The sequence below is a fragment of the Rattus rattus genome, chromosome 1, assembly GCF_011064425.1.
Source record: "Rattus rattus isolate New Zealand chromosome 1, Rrattus_CSIRO_v1, whole genome shotgun sequence".
NCBI lineage: Eukaryota > Metazoa > Chordata > Mammalia > Rodentia > Muridae > Rattus > Rattus rattus.
The window spans coordinates 144964882-144981547 of NC_046154.1; the positions used below are offsets into that span (position 1 = coordinate 144964882).

At 37.9% G+C, this 16666-nt stretch overlaps 1 protein-coding gene across 1 annotated transcript in view; it reads right to left on the bottom strand.

Annotated features, from left to right (window-relative positions):
• The window catches only part of Arfgef1 (ADP ribosylation factor guanine nucleotide exchange factor 1), a 94225-nt gene that overhangs the window by 45655 nt on the left and 31904 nt on the right, over nt 1-16666 (bottom strand). The window contains exons 8-14 of the mRNA XM_032906650.1: nt 16285-16460; nt 15385-15518; nt 10739-10973; nt 6327-6426; nt 6114-6253; nt 5909-6017; nt 5450-5651 (exon numbers count right to left, since the gene is read on the bottom strand). Of these exons, the coding sequence (XP_032762541.1) occupies nt 5450-5651; nt 5909-6017; nt 6114-6253; nt 6327-6426; nt 10739-10973; nt 15385-15518; nt 16285-16460 (1096 nt within the window). The remainder of the gene's footprint in view (nt 1-5449; nt 5652-5908; nt 6018-6113; nt 6254-6326; nt 6427-10738; nt 10974-15384; nt 15519-16284; nt 16461-16666) is intronic.

Here is a 16666-nt window from a genome sequence, read left to right on the forward strand (position 1 = left end):
AACCAGTACTTTGATACTTACCAAAGCAGGTTAGACTAGCACATAAAGCTTTTCTCAGTACAGTTCCTATTTACTCTCATCTCTTCCTAAATATCCCGTGGAAGGAATTCCCTAAACCAATGTGTTTGGAGATTATTCTGAATGCCTTTTCCAGCATCTCCTCACAGAGGAACTCTCCCCTCATGCTCGAAGAGCCAATTCAAATGTTATCTGTTCGCTTAGAAACCATCTACTTCCTACTTTTATATATTCTGGTGACTCATCACCAGTTTCCTGGACAGCTGGGATAGTTCTTAAATGGTCGGCACATCTCATTTCGTCCATATCCTAACCCATCTTTCAGGCCCCAGCACAGCCTCTTTCCTGTCATGTTGCAGCGCCATTTCTCTGCTATCAGGTCTAGGGGTCTGATACCATCTCTTGGCTTCTGTGAGCATCAAGAATGTATGTGGTACATAAACATATGTAGACAGAACACACTCATACACACCAAATGAACTGAAAATGTAAGGTTAAGGAAAGGGGTCCCCTATGTCGTACGGGAAAGCCATCGTCAATACTAGGCAGGTTTCCAGGGAGACTGCTCCCAGTACTCTCCTGTCAGTAAAGCCTCACCTAGGCTCAGTGAGCCTTACTAATGTACTGGTCTCAACAGTGAGCTTTGGTAAAACCAGAACTCGTGCAAAAAGGTTAAAGTAGCTAGATATTTTTCCAAGATGGAAAATGGCTTTACAAGGTTATATAAATTATGAGGGTCTTAATTATTTAACATTTGTGAAGAATGGGATATAGGACAGCACAGCAGTGTCTATCCACAGCTGAGAAGGGTAGAAGGTGGTGGGCACTGTATTTACAACCTATGAACTGCTCATTCTCACAGCAGAATGTGTCCTTTTGTACCTTAACAACCCATGTGTTATGGTTAAAGGGGCTTCCAAAGAGCCTGCTGTCAAACTCACAGGTTTTGGAAAATATTCAAGACATCCAAGTGGTGTATCCCCGGGACATTGCTGGACAACTCTATAAAAAAGATCCAATGATATTTACATCTCTTTTAGATGTCAATTAGATGCTGATGTCTGGTTGTGACTTTCATAAACAACCTGGACTTCACTCGGGTTTCACCCATGTTGTCCACCTCCAGTGGACATTACAGCTGGTACATATGCAGAGGCATCTGCTGCTAAGGCACGGTCAGTAAGATAGTTACTTTAACAATTTACTTCTCATCTAAAGCTGTGTGTTTGGTTGTTTTGGAGGAGTCAGATGCAACAAACAACTGACCACATAGTTACACTTTCATCTATCAAAACAAAGATATTGATCTAAGGACAGACAAGACCATTCCTCGATTTTATCATTCATTCTACAGGGTTCTTCTATGGCAAAAGTTCTGATACAGTCCAGTCAACTAAACAATCATATTTCATCTTACAAAGCAGGTTAATTAATCATGATATTGAGGAATTTTCCTCACTGACTTTGTTCATGTTCCCCAGGAAGAGGTGATAAAAGAGACCTAATGGGCAACTTTTCAAGTTTCAGCCCTTCAAGTTCTGGGTTACCACCAGGTCTAGCTTTTTAAAAATCTATCTATCCTCCCTCCCTCCCTTCCCTCCTCCCTCCCTCCCCTCCTTTCTCCCTCTAGCTAATCGTCTGTGTAATCTGTGTTCTAGTTCTAGTCTGGGGAACCGAGCTCAGGTCTTCATGCATGTCAAGCAAGCACTTTACTGACTTAACTGACACTAAACCCAAGAGCTAAATGTAGACCTGCAAACTCTGAATCTGCACAGGAGCCATCTAGGAGACTATGACAGAGTGAGTTTCCTGGAGATGGTCCAATGTTTTGCATGTCTACAATGGGTGTACTCTGGAGAGAGATGGCCCAGAGACTTCACCCCAGGATTGCTTCTTGCAACTGCCTTTCCTGCCACAATTACATAGACTAATAATTCTTGAGTATCAACCCACCCTATTGGGCAAATTTCCTACAGATCAACATGAAGATGAATTTCCATGAACTAATGCTGTTTAGATGAATTATTTATAGCATTCCTGATTTGATACAGATGATTTTAAGAATGAAGTTTAAGGAGATGATTTTAGTTGTCTTACCAGAAAGATGTACTAAAGTTAGGATCAAGAATAGAGTGTGTCCCCTCCTCACAGAATACTAAGTAAAGACTACTTAGTATAAGAGATGCAATGAGCTTTCATAAATTGCACTAAGAAGAGAAATAGACTTCAGGTAAAAGATTCATCTAAGTTACGTCCAAGGATGAGGTCACACGTATGCATCATGATAAAGCAAGGCCATGTGAAACTGTTGCTTTGAACTTATAATGAATGATCTTATAAATCTTATAATGAAACACTGCTTTGAATTTACTATCAAATCCTTCTGTAACTCCCCTTTTGTGTCACTTTTATCTGTGAGGTAAGTTTGTCTAAGAAGGTTGAGCTCAGCCAGATTTTGTGTGTGTGTGTGTGTGTGAGAGAGAGAGAGAGAGAGAGAGAGAGAGAGAGAGAGAGAGAGAGAGAGTTTCAAGGCCATAGGTCATCAGCCTTTGGCTTTTATCTGACACTGTTCCCCACTTTAGTACCTGAATGTCATGGTGGGACCGGCAGAAACTGTTTGAAGAAAATACTCCAAGACACAGACATGGACTTTCTGAAAAGAACTCAACAGTTCAGGCATGAATCCTAAGAAATGACCAATGATACTGCATAAACTTAAAAACTTGTGCACATTAAAAGAATAAGCCAGAGGAACAGACAGCCTACATACCGGAAACAAATCTTTGTCAATTACACATTCAATAGGGAATACCTAGAATACAGATTTCAAGAAGCCTCAACAAAGTCTCACACGCACGCACGCACACACACACACACACACACACACACACACACACACACACACACACACACACACACATCTTCCAATCGGCATTCATAAAAAAATTGAACAGCTACTTCTTAAGAGAAGAAGCGCAGGATCAGCAGGATGTTTTCCGCAGGAACATCTTGTTGCATAAATCTAACTGCCTCCGTTTGATCCCTGGAGCACATGATGGAAAGAGAGCCATTTCCTGAATGCTGTCTCCTGACCTCCACTGCACACCACGGCAGGTACTGCCCACACACATACATCATACACACAGAATAATAAATAAAACTTAAAAGAAATAATGACAAACAAACATGTGTTCAACATAGTTAGCCAGCATGTAAACACAAATTAAAACTACAATGAGCAGCAAGATATCAAAGAGCAACGAATATTCTTGAGGAAGCAAATGGAGAAAGAAAGAACACTTAAGCAGTTGTGGAAATGCATCAAGTTAGTACACTCACTACAGAAACTCAATAAAAGTGGAAGTAACATATATACCATTCTTGGATAGAACCTGAAGGACATCAAGTAACCACACCACAAAAGGAATTATACACACATATTTGCTAAAATACTAGTCACAGCAGTCATGATGATTATCAATAAGAAAATCTGTGGCGCAATAAGTGTGGAGAAGGAGGAAGGAAGGAAAGTAAGATGTTAGTAACAATCTGAAAAGCCTTAAGGAATCATTATTTACCTAAAATTACAGATAAAACATAAATATGTGATATACATACATATATAAATAAAAGTTTTCCATCTGGCTTGACTATGCTTCCCCCAAGAACTACAGGCTAACAAAACTCTAGTGCCAGTCATGAGAAAACCCCCTTTCAAACTGTTGGTCAGTAAAGTCCAAACAATATAGGTTACTGCTGTTACCCTTGGTTGCCTCCACAGACTGAAGATGTTATTGCTGAAGACTCCATGTACTATGCATAGAAATTGAGGGACCAAACTAGATCTGAACTGAAAGTCTCCTCTCTGAGAACTAGCTGTCATGGTTCCAGAAGTCATGCCTCCCAAGGTAGGAAGAGAATCAACCAATTGTCCTACCCAACTCAACCCCTATGAACTACAATGACCAGAATATTACAATAACTGTATGTATTAACAGTAACACTCATATTTTGACAGGAAACTAAGAGCTATCTACCTGATCTTAAGACACAATCAATAGGTGGAAAATCATGATATAAAACAGATTGAAAGCATTTATGTCCACTAAGTCAACTCTATAGAGAATACTGAAAGGAATATTTCAGTCTGAAAGGAAGATTAAAAAAATTCAAGAAACAAATAGTCCCAGTACAGTTAATTATAAGAAATCTAAGAAAATAACGCTATAGTAGGGAACTAGAGAGATCAGGAGGAAGACAAATATCACATCTCTCTCATATGCAGATTTTAGTATGTGCATGTGTGCGTGTTTGTGTGTGTATAAGAAACAGTAGGATTGTTTGCAGGAAAGAAACCAACAAAAGGGGCAACAAGGCAGAAAGTAAGGCATGAATATGAGCCATGTACAAATTCTGTGTGTGTATGAGTGTGTGCACATGTGCATATGCATGTGAAATGATCTAATGCACCTCCGAATAGCAACAGACATACCAACATAGAAGGGGGAAATATGGGGCCTCACCCACAGGTAAAGAACTAAGGCAACAAAGAATGCTGAAAGTGGGAGAAATAATTCTCCCTAGGATGAGTCCCCTGAATGGTTATCCAATACCACCAAGCGGTCAGCCCTGAAATCATATACATACAATTAACACTAAATGGACTCAAGAGCTTGTATGTATTTATGTATGTATGATGTATGTACATATGCATGAAACAAATAGTCCCAGTACAGTTAATTATATATATATAATATATGCATATATATATAATATATGCATGTATCAGAAACAAAAGGGGGGTCACAAATTTGAGAAGGTATAAGGGGAGGTGGATATATGAGGAAGAGAAGGTGGGAAATGATGTAATTATATTTTAATTTAGAAAAGAAAAAACCCTATTATTAAGACAAACTTAAAAGACATGTTTTTATAGATCTTTTGTAAGCTGTTTCACAAAATTTAGCAAGAAAATTAATCTCACAAGATCAGAGTCTGGGAGAGAAGCCAGGTTGGGATAGGAAATGTATTAACAAATAAAATAAAATTCCTAGCAAGACTGAAATGTGCAACTAAACTCGAAGAAACAGAAACCTAAAAGGAGTAAACTAACAAAACTGCAATTTTCAAATTTCACATTTTTGTCACATGATTTATGCAATCAGATGTAAATAAAACAGTCCAAAACTGGGCATCGTCTGTTTAACAACAGTACATGATATGTGATACAAAATTAATTCAGAGAAAGCCATAGGCTGGGTATCTTATGGCTCTGCTTAGGAACTCTTCAATGGTGGAGATCTAGTCAATTTTCAGACCCAAGAGAGTAAGGAATGAAAAACAATAAGAAATACGGGGAGACTGGGGCAGAGTTAGCGCATTTTTGGCTGAGGGATATTCTGAAACATTTCTTTTCAAATCTGATACTTACAAATCAATTCCTTGTTCTATTATTTCTTTTTGCTGCTTTAGGACCTCGAATTGTTCTGGGTTATCAGTGCCAGACATCTGTGTGCTGTAGCTGCCGATCCCTGAAGATGATGTGGATTCTAAGGAGTTTAGACTTCCATATCTGTTTATAGTCTCGGGGTGTTTGATTTCACTTATCTCTTGCTCTGAGGGTTTTTCCTGACCTGTAAGAAAACATGTCAATATAGAAGAGATGATATACATATTATTTTATTATTACTATATATATTATTATATTGCTAGGATAACTAAACTAGAAATTTTAAGTATAAGTTGAAAGTAATTTTAATGCTTACAAAGACATTTTATTATGTTATATAAATAAATACAACACAAGACTACTTTAATGGCATCTATACATATCTTTCAATATATCACTGACTTAAAATAATGTAGAATTCAACTCAGAATATTATCTTACCAAGGGTGGTTTGAGAGTTGGGATTCACGTACTGATCCTTACTCCATTCAACCATACACTTAAGAATTGAAACTAAACATTCTAACCCCTTTTTCCGCAGGCTCAATTCCTATAATTCAGAAATAGAATAAAGATCGCTCAAGAAAATGCATACCTCATTCTTGGAAAAATTTAAATAAAAAAATAATTTAAAAAAAGCTCTTACCTGAACATTACTCATCCCAAGTTCTTGACTGCCCCTTCCTTGGGCAATTTTTGACAGGTCATTTACTAGTCTTTCAAATATATTTGCTGCATTCAAGTCACAGTCATAATTTACATAAATATCCACCACACTCTGAGCATCTGTGGTAAGAGAATAATCTTAGAATATGAGCACATGTCATTGCAGGAAATAATAAAGATTAATTGCAACTACCTGCACAGATCCTTGTCAGTGTCTGAATCACCATCCACTTATGATCAAATGAGCTTGTAGAAGTTTCCAAAATGTACAGGAAAATTTCTTTAAAGAATACCTGTGAAAGAATGAAACATCTCTTAAAAGTACTATTTAACATAGAATGGTTCACCCTTCAAAAATCCAAAGATCTCGAACAGAGAGGAGGACCTAGGCTCCTGTGGCATTGAACTTTTAGTTCTGTCTCTGACACCAGCTTTCTTGGTCATCGCAGAGCAATGAAATGTACAAAGATATGCAATGGCGTTCTGGGTGATAATTTCTACAATAACTGTAAATTAACATAACTGTTTCTTATTCATCAGTCGTCCTTTTGGACACTCTAGTACAGAACAGTCCTAAACGCTCCTAGATTGCAATGTTAAATACTACTCTAAAAGAGATCTAACTTTTATACATGCTTTTATATTTTTCTAATTAGTCATAAAAATAAAAATCCTTACTCAAAACATCCTATTACTATTCCTTATGCTGAATATGATCAAGCACAATTGATCTGATGAAGAAAATTTCCATTTGAAAGCTAATTCTATCATTTCAATACTATACTTTCAATCATTTTGGAAAAGTGACTATGACCTAAAGCCAGCTACAATCAAAACATACGAGCATGTGTACTATGTTCTGTGAATTCAGAAACTAACATTTATAATAAAAGTCACAACTTTCCATCTCCCAAGAGTTAGCCAGCCCCACAATATGTTCTTCTTTCAAAGACCTCAAAACGATTATTGCTATTTTCTGTGGACATTAACCACAAAGATAGGAACCAGAGCGCTCTCAATAGGTACTGTCTACACAACATATGTCTTACATGCAGGCATTCAATAAATATCTATGGCCATGACCACAGTTCCCTAACACTGTATCACATCTTCCCAGAATGCACAGGGATACAAATGTAGCAAAGACAACTGCTGTTTGATCTAAAAATAGAATATTGTTCAGTTTCAATTATACTATATGATATATTCCTTCCAATGATGTTCTCGCCTTTGCAAACTTAAGTTTTGATAAGTTAGCATATGAAAGCAAGTGCTACAAGAAAATCAGTGACACATAGGGATATAGGTGTATTTTCCAATGACTTAAAGGTCTAAGGAGTTGTATAGGACCCAAGAGAAATATGCACCTCAGCAGGGTTACAGTAAGAAATGAATGAAAGACAAATATCTTTCCTTCGGCATCTAAGTATTATTTCTTCAATGTACATAAGATTAAACTAAACATATACAAACTGTCTGCTTACAACTGCTTAATGGACAATTCTCCTTTCAGGGTGTGCCTAGAAAGATGCTGGTGCCTAGAAAGATGTGAATCAAGAAAGTCTGAAGTACTGATTTATACAATAATCCAGATTTGTAGAGGTGTGGAAAACTATACCACTATCTATAGTTTGAAAAATTGGGCTAATAGGCAATTCTATTACTGTAAGATCCTATGCCTAAAAGAGGGCTTTTTAGAAAATCAGAACTTTAATTACAGCATACTATTTATTCTTCATATAGGAGGAGATGCTCTTTGAAAGTTACATATTAAACTACATAATGCCTCACTCGGAGGGGGGAATCACATTACAGAAACTTAGAACAGTCTGATAAATTGAATCTTCATATAACAATGATTCTAATTAGTTTGCAAAGTTGAGTTTTCATATATTCGGTATTTTCCAAGTGGAACACAACTTATCTTAAATTTAACTATGCTTAGTATTTTCAATATATATATATATTCTTACATCAATTATCTTCACTATTTCCTTTTAAGAGATAATGGAATTTTAAAAAACAATATTAAAAAATACTTTAAACAAGCTGGGCACAGTGGCACATGCCTTTAATCTCAGCACTCAAGTGGTGAGACCGGCAGATCTCTGCATCTGACGCTAGCCTGGTCTGCATAAAGATTTCCAGGCTGGCCAAAGCTACACAGTGAGAACTTGTCTCAAAACAGAACAAAGACATAAAATAAAAACAAATACATAAATAAATTAGTGTTGAGGTTTTGTCTCTTCCTATTTATTCTAGCTAAGAACAGCCCAGATGAAACATAGCAAGTAATGACCTTGAGTTACCAACAGGAAAGTAGGTCCTAACAGCATGGAGGGGAGGCCCCTGCCCAGCTCTTGTGCTGCTTAAGGCACATTGTGTGTGTGTTTCACCCAGGAACTCAACAACCAAAGGCTGGGTAGAGGCCCCAGTCCAGGATTTTAATAATTTCTACTACAAACTAGGATACAGCAAAAATTTTATAACCAAAAGGTACCATTTATGAGGCAACAAATTTCTAAAGAATATTTCCTTTTAAATTCAGTTTTGTAAGAAAATTGCAACTGAAACTTAATTTATAATCTTAAATCTGTAAGAATTTATATATCACATGGCTCATTAAAAGAGTCCTTTGAGCTCTCAGTATTTAAAATTTCCCCACATTATTTAATCTTAAGTATCTCATCATCAAATGGAAGGTTTCTGGTTATTACAGGAGTAAAAATCCCAAATTTTGATTGAAACTGTTTTATTGGTAGTTTCTGAACATAATGGGGGAAAACTATAAAAACTTTACAACTAACTAAATGCCTGGAGTTGTTTCACAGATATATGACAAGTATAGACAATTTATGCCAATTTTAAACTTATAACTTAAAATTTAAAGTACTTACTGTTTCATTCTCATAACAATATTGAAATAAAATTTGAAAATAAAAATAGAAAAGTAATTTATAAAGATAATGCCATTATTTTAACCACGTCAAGGATAGGGGAAGGAATGGTCACTGAGCTAATTACTTATCTTCTGTTAGTCTGAAATTAACAAAAAATAAGATGTGCAGAAGCTGGGGAGCTGACCTAGTGGGTAAAGTCCACACGCAGCTCTCCGGCGCCAGGGAAAGTTAGACTTGGTGACTTCGGTTCTAGAGCTCACTGGCCAGGTCATCAGCTGAGCAACTGAGCTCCAGGTTCATGAGAGACCTTGTCTCAAAGACACAAGACGGAGAGCAGCTGAGGCAGACAACACATCAACCGCTGGTCTCCACGTGCACACATTTGGGGGGGGGGTTAGATTTATTGTATTGTATTTATATGAGTATACTGTCGCTGTCTTCAGACACACCAGAAGAGGGCATCAGATCCCACTACAGATGGTTGTGAGCCACCATGTGGTTGCTGGGAGTTGAACTCAGGACCTCTGGAAGAGCAGACAGGGCTCTCTTTCCAGCTCCAAAATTTTTTAAAAGACTGTATATCCTATCAAACATAATATGAAGGTGAATCCTGACCAACACACAAATAGAAATTTCTAAAATTTATGTTGCAATTAAAGCAATATTTTAAGGAGTTGGGAAAAGGATCTACCAAATTATAAAAACACAAATGTTCCTTTTCAACATTGAAGTTTCCCAAGAAGCAGCAAAAGCTCTCAGTAAGGAACGGGCACGACAGTGCTTTATGCACGCAGACAGCAGAGCAGAGACTGATTTAGCTTTAGGTCTCTAAGGACGTTTGAGAACCCAGAGTGTTGCTCTACTTTCAACATCCAGGGAGAGGGCCTTAGAAGACAGACACATACAAATAGATGTTTTGCAGAAAAATGTGCAAAGCAAAATTAACTTTTTCACATGTTAGCCAATGACTTAAAAATACATCTTTCAACCACTTCTCCAAAGTGCTTTAAAGTTCTGGAGGCTTAGTATGGCACTGCACAGTTCTTCTAAGAGAGCTAAATTCAGGCAGGGAAGGTGGCTCAGTGGACAAAGGTCCTGCATGTCAAAGTGTGGAATGGGAGGCAAATCCCAATCCCACAGATAGACCTGGGCCTGGCTATACATGTGTACTCCCAGCACTTTGGGGTGGAGACGCATGGATCCTAGAAGCAGGCTCTAGGACTGAAAATAAAAGGTTTCTGGTCCAATAAGACACCCTGACTCAAGGAAATAAGCAGAATGTGACATGAAAATACATGATGTCCTGCTATGGCCTCCACATGGTATGAGCACCCAACACTTACTTGTGTACATGCAAAACACACACAGGCACGCACGCACGCACGCACGCACGCACGCACGCACGCACGCACGCACATCACATGCAGAGACAGAGTGCACACCAAATCATTAATATAGCATATGTAAAGCTATTATGAAAATCAGATTGTTTTTTTCAGCTAGTACAAATTTGCTGAATGCAAAGGCTGTTCACTCCTTTTGCATTCTTATTGCTTAGCCAACACCTAGAACTTCACAGACACATGTCAGTTAAATGAATGAACAAAATGAAGCACATGAAAACACATACCTATTATTTCACATTATGGGAAGCTTTCACGTGTTGCTAATGTAACATGAAACAAAGGAAATAGTAACAACATACCTCAATTTGCATCTTCAGATGTGTCTTGAAGTTTGACAACAAAGTTAGAAATATGGAAAGAGAAAGCTCAAAAACCTCTGGAACAGATGAGACTCCGTTTTTTGAGAGTGCAACACACAGATACTGCTTGATAGCATTAATAAACATCTCATTTGTCCTGAAAACAGGTCCTGCATTCTGCAGAATGGACAGAAGCAACTGCAATGAAAGAATCTTGGACCGTAACTCATGAGACCTGAGAGGTGAAACACAAAGCACAGTATGTGGACAAAGTCATGATTGTGATAGTAACGGACTGACCCACAGCCACTTCTGTACACACGTCTATAAGAATTCATAAACTTAGCTCAGACTGCTTCCAAGTGCTTCTCTACCACATCATTTCACGATTTCGTTAAAAATTTTCTTGTTTTTTTGAGATTATAATTATCTAATTTTTCATGTCCCTTTATTCACCCCAAACCTTTCCATACACTCCTCCTTGCTCATTCACAGTCTCAAACACCAATCTCTGACACTATTAATGATGCCCTGTTATGCTTGCACACAGGAGCCTAGCATGGCTGTCCTCTGAGAGGCTAAACCCAGCAGCTGACTCAGGTGGATGCAGATACTCACAGCTAACATTGGATGGAGCTTGGGAACTCCATTCTTATGGAAGAGTTTGGGGACAGATTGAGGGCACCAAAAGAGAGAGAACTCACAGAAAGACTAACAGAGTCAACTAACCTGGACCCTTCGGACTCTCAAGAGTCTGACCCACCCACCAAAGAGCATACACTGGCTGGTCCTAAGTCCTCTCCTGCACAGATGAGCAGATGTGCAGTGGGGGCTGTGTCTAAAGCTGTAGCCTGTCTGTGGAATATGTGTCCCCTATAGCCAGGCTGCCGTGTCTGGCCTCAGTGGAAAAGGATGCACCTAGCTCTGCAGAGACTTGATGTGCCAGGGGGAGAATACCCGGGGGAGGGGATCTCCACACTCTCAGAGGAAAATTGGAACACAGAGGGAAGGATTGTGGGAAGAGGGTCCCCAGGAGGGGTGGCAGTGGTCGGGATATAAAGTGAATAAAAAAAAATGTCACGACCTCTGTTTTTTTTATTAAGTGTTGTTATACACACATATGGCTATCTAAATGCTTCTTACAATGGTAAAAATTACAAGTATTTTAAACATTAAGCCCACTATTCCCCTAAAAAGATAAAAATAATTTGCAGATTTATGCCTTATTCCTTTCTTTCAAAACTATACTTCTTGTGGACCACATGAACGGACTGAAGATATCTGCTATGCTTAGTATGTAATACTTCTAATATAATGAGTTTCTAGTTATGTTAGTCATATTCAGAATTCCTAAACACCAATAAAAATGTTTATGTTCCACTAGATTATAACGTTATCTCAAGCAGACCACCCCAATAAATATTTGAAATTCTTGTTTCTCTTCTGAAATAAAGAGACCTTTAGAACTTTATAAAATCTTAATATGGAAACAATTATTCTAAAGACTTCTATAATGAAAATTGAAAACATTTATCATTTTTTTCTAATCACGGTTGTGTCATTCTTCAGTTTATTACCTAACATTGTAATTATTTTTACACACATACTTTTTTTCTCCCACTGAAAACTATCCCTTAGATTCAAGAGAGCAAAGATATTCTCTGGAAGTAGTATTATTTCAAAAGCGGAGCATTAAATGCTGCAGGAATTATTATTTAAAATTTATTCTAAATACTGCATTCAGTCACATTTGAATAGTATATGATCTTTATTGCTCTTGATTTCTACCTTAAAATGTTTATAGTTGTGTCAAGTAGTTCACAGACAGCCAATCTAACAAGAACACTTAATGTTATATCAATAGTTTATCACAAAAATTACTACCTTCTTTAAAATAAAGCTAGAGAAATAGTATCAGAATTTTTTATTAAAGTCATGTTTGCAAAATAGCTTACTCTGAATGTGCTACAAAAGTATTCGTACTCAAAGATGCTGTTTTAAATTACTATGAGAGGTAAGACTGAAGTAGCCACTAGGGAGCCCTCATGTTGTGTATTCTAAGGCCTACGTACAGCTACTGCTTCCAAGTCACCTCACATCGTTCTTTTTGCTCAATTCCTGTAGTAATTAGAGCCTGCAGGCTGCCATTTTTTAATATATAAGTCTTGTTATAAATATACTTTATAACTTCCTGTCCTTAGCATTGAATAAAATGTCTTTTAGACAGTATTTGCTCAAAAGATCCACTTGTTCTTGTTTCCAAGTATTAAGTACCTGTTAGTGCTGTACATTAAAAAAAGGAATAAGGGTCAAATGTGTGTCTCACTTGATAAATTAAACATTTTCTAAAGCATGTCTCTCACTGTACAGTCCAGGATGGCTAATCCTCCTGCCTCAGCCTCCAAGAGATGGGATTAGATATACAATAGAATAGCACAATGCTTGACTAAATTATATTTCTAATGAGCAACCAAGATGGAAACTTCATGTCTGCAACCTTTTATGAGGTAGTTTCAAATTACAGAAGAAGCTGGAAACTCTCCAAAGGTCACTGCTTAGCACAGCAAGAAAATAAATAGAAGACAAAACTGGGCAGCTACAAATGTTCCAGATTTTATCAAATCCCAGTTTTTACTTTGACTTGAGAAAACTAAACATTTGGAAGTAAATCACAGCACAAATGATCTTCTGCAATGACCCCAATTCCTTTCTGTAAGTATGTGCACACCTGGAGACCGAAGGACTGCTAGGAATCCACTTCTCTGGCACCATTTTTAGGTACCGTCTCTCACTGGACTCAAACTTGCTAGGCTGGCCGGCCAGTGAGCCCTAGGGATGTGTCTGGTCCTGCAACCCCAGAACTGAGCTGATGAGTGCATGCCGCCATGTCTGACTTTAAAAAAGAAAGGGTCGAACTCAGGTCCGCATGCTTCATCCCAACTTAGCTCTCTCCATAGACCTAATACTTCAGCTTTTTAAAAAGAGATTTATTTATTTTTATTTGTATGTTTATGTCAGTGTAGTTTTATGTGCATCACATGCATGCAAGTGCCCTCCGAAGCCAGAAGAGATCAAGCATTATATACCCTTGACCTAGAGTTACATTTGGCTGTGAGCTGTCTGTCATGGGTCCTGGGAACCTAACCTGACTCTTCTGTAACTACTAACTCCAAACTGTTAAAGCTGTCTCATAGTAGTCTTCATCAATTCAGAATGAAATGTCAAAACTGTCAAATTTTTAATAAGAAAGTTCTTTTTCATACTAAGGAACTACAGTAAAACGTTCTTATTGGTATATAACTAATAACCTTAATTCTACTTCCATCAAGTTCCTATTTTCAAAATACTGAAGCAATAACTTACTTTTCTAACTTGATATTTGGGTCTAAAACATTTTAAAACTGTAATTTAAGACTAGACATGCTTCTCTCTAAAGCAGAACAATGTGACAAAATAAAACTAAAGAAAATATCTATTTTGCAGAAACACAATTTTCAAAGCCGCGTGTGTGTGGTTCTTACCCTCTGCCTTATTTGTAATAGGATCTCTTTACCACTTGCTGCTGTGTGTATATTAGGCAAACTTCTGAGGATTTAAAAGGGCTCTAGGATCTGAACTCAGGTTCCAGTTTTTGTAGTAACCATCTCTAGACTTTAGTTGCATTTAAACACTCTAAAGATTTTTTATTTATTTAAGTAGGAGTGTTTACATTTCCCCTATTTTGATATCATTTTCATTCAAATTGGAAAAAAAATTCTCCAAGCATCCTCCATCCTCTGCTAGGAAGTCTAAAACTGTCATTGTAATATACCCTACTATAGCAATAAAGAACAGGTCATTCCTTTAACTCTAAGCCTTAAATGCAGGCAGAAATCAACTGCACTGGAATGATACTGACACCCACAGAGTACGGCACTTTCCTCATGTGGACTCTGCTTTCCACTGCTGAGGTAAGAACTAAGCAAAGCCACTTGGAGAGAAAAGGGTGCATTTTGTTTACATTTACATGCCGAAGTCCATCATAGAGGAAGTCCAGAGCAGGGACTGAAGCAGAGGCCATGGAGGACTTCTTCCTCATGGCCTGCTCAGTCTGCTTTCTTATAGAACCCAGGGACCAGAATTGGCACCACTCATAGAACTCTGGCCTCTTCTCACACCTGTCATCAATCAAGAAAATGTCCTGCAGTCTTGCCCTGAGCCCATTCTAATAGAGACAATTCCTCAACTGAGACTCCTGCTTCTGAAATGGTTCCAGCTTGTGTCAAATTGGAAAAAAATATTATATTTGATGGCAATTAGTTAACTTATATCAAAGTTCTTAATACAAGTGGAGACAGAAATCATCTTACGGCAATTCATCAGATGGTAAGAGTTCCAAAGTCATTCAGGAACTATACGGAGTGGCTTATTCACTCAATCACATCTGCTGACATCTACTGTGTAATCACAACCCTGTATTGCTGCCCATCCTTTCTCAAACAGTGTAAGGTAGAATTCTCAAAGTTTAGGAACATTATTTTTGGTATTTTTTAAGACAAAAATTCTAAAATTCCACAGGACAGAAAGAACAAATAAAAATCCAAACACTATATTTGCAGTACATTTTAAGCTTAAAAACCTCTTAAACAAAATGGCTAATGACTTACTTTGGATCTGGTGGTCCATCTGACAGTGGTTTCATTGACAGCTTACACAATGACCTGAACACTAGAAAGGCATCCTTTTGTAAAATGTGGGAAAACTTAGCACCAGGTGAAGGTCCTGAAGAATTTCCAGATTCCTAAACAAGTTAATATACCATGAAAATAAAAACATATCCCATCATACATCATTTAGCCTTGGAGCACAGTTTTCAATTAACTCTGAACAAGAAGCAGCTGCTGTGGCATCTGACACAATGATCTTCACTATGCTATTCTCATACCCAACGCTGACCTAACAACTTTAAAAGACAGTCTTTAAAATATCCCTTAGTTGACATCAAGTATACTCCTAAAATGTATCCAACGCACACAAAAGCATGAATAAAAGTATGACTAAAAGTAATCGACTCACACAAAAGCGTGAATAAAAGCATGAATAAAAGTATGACTAAAAATAAGCGGTGGGCAGTGGGGTGACCAAGGGAATCTCTAGAGTCCTCCATCTGCCAACAGAAAGACCAGGAACACATAAAACAAGAAGCAGGGAGCCAGGCCTGCACCCCTGCTCACACGACTTCCTGGAGCTCTTCTCAGAGGCTCCATGAAAATGCCCTACATCCCCATGTTCCCTAAGATACTATAAAGAAGAACGCTCCTCTTAAATGTACCTTCAGTGGGGAGTGAGGGGTTGTGAACACAGATGAAATGGAATCACGGTTGGAACGTAGCCCTTAATATATCTTAAGAGAACAAACTGCTCTCTAAGTTATAGTAAAAAAGAAAGAAATCTACTCAAAACCCTATTTCCACAAGCCCAAATCGGACAAAAGCATCGATTGGGAAGATCTGCTCAAGGTCCTGGCAGACCTCCATGTCCTCCTCTCCACCTCACCCCATATATACCTGAGTATCATTGGAGGAGACAGACAATCTGTCGTCAGGTAACGATGGTGTGTATGCGGCAGAGATGGGTGTTCCCGGGATCCCATTGGCTTGGACATTCTCACTGTCACTGCCATCCTCTACAGCTCCAGCGTTGCCATCTGCACTTGCACTTAAAGCTGTTCCTTCCCCCATGTCTGAAACGGTAAGAAAAGATGCTCACCTCTAACTGACTAAACCAGTGTACTTCAAAACAAACAAACAAAATCAGAGTATCTAAAATGAAAGTGACCAAAAAGCAAAGTAAAATATATATTGGCACACTTTTTAAATGTAATGTATTTACTACAGTGCAAATATCCACTTAGCACGCTTCCCAATACGGTCTCTAAGTTGCACTGGC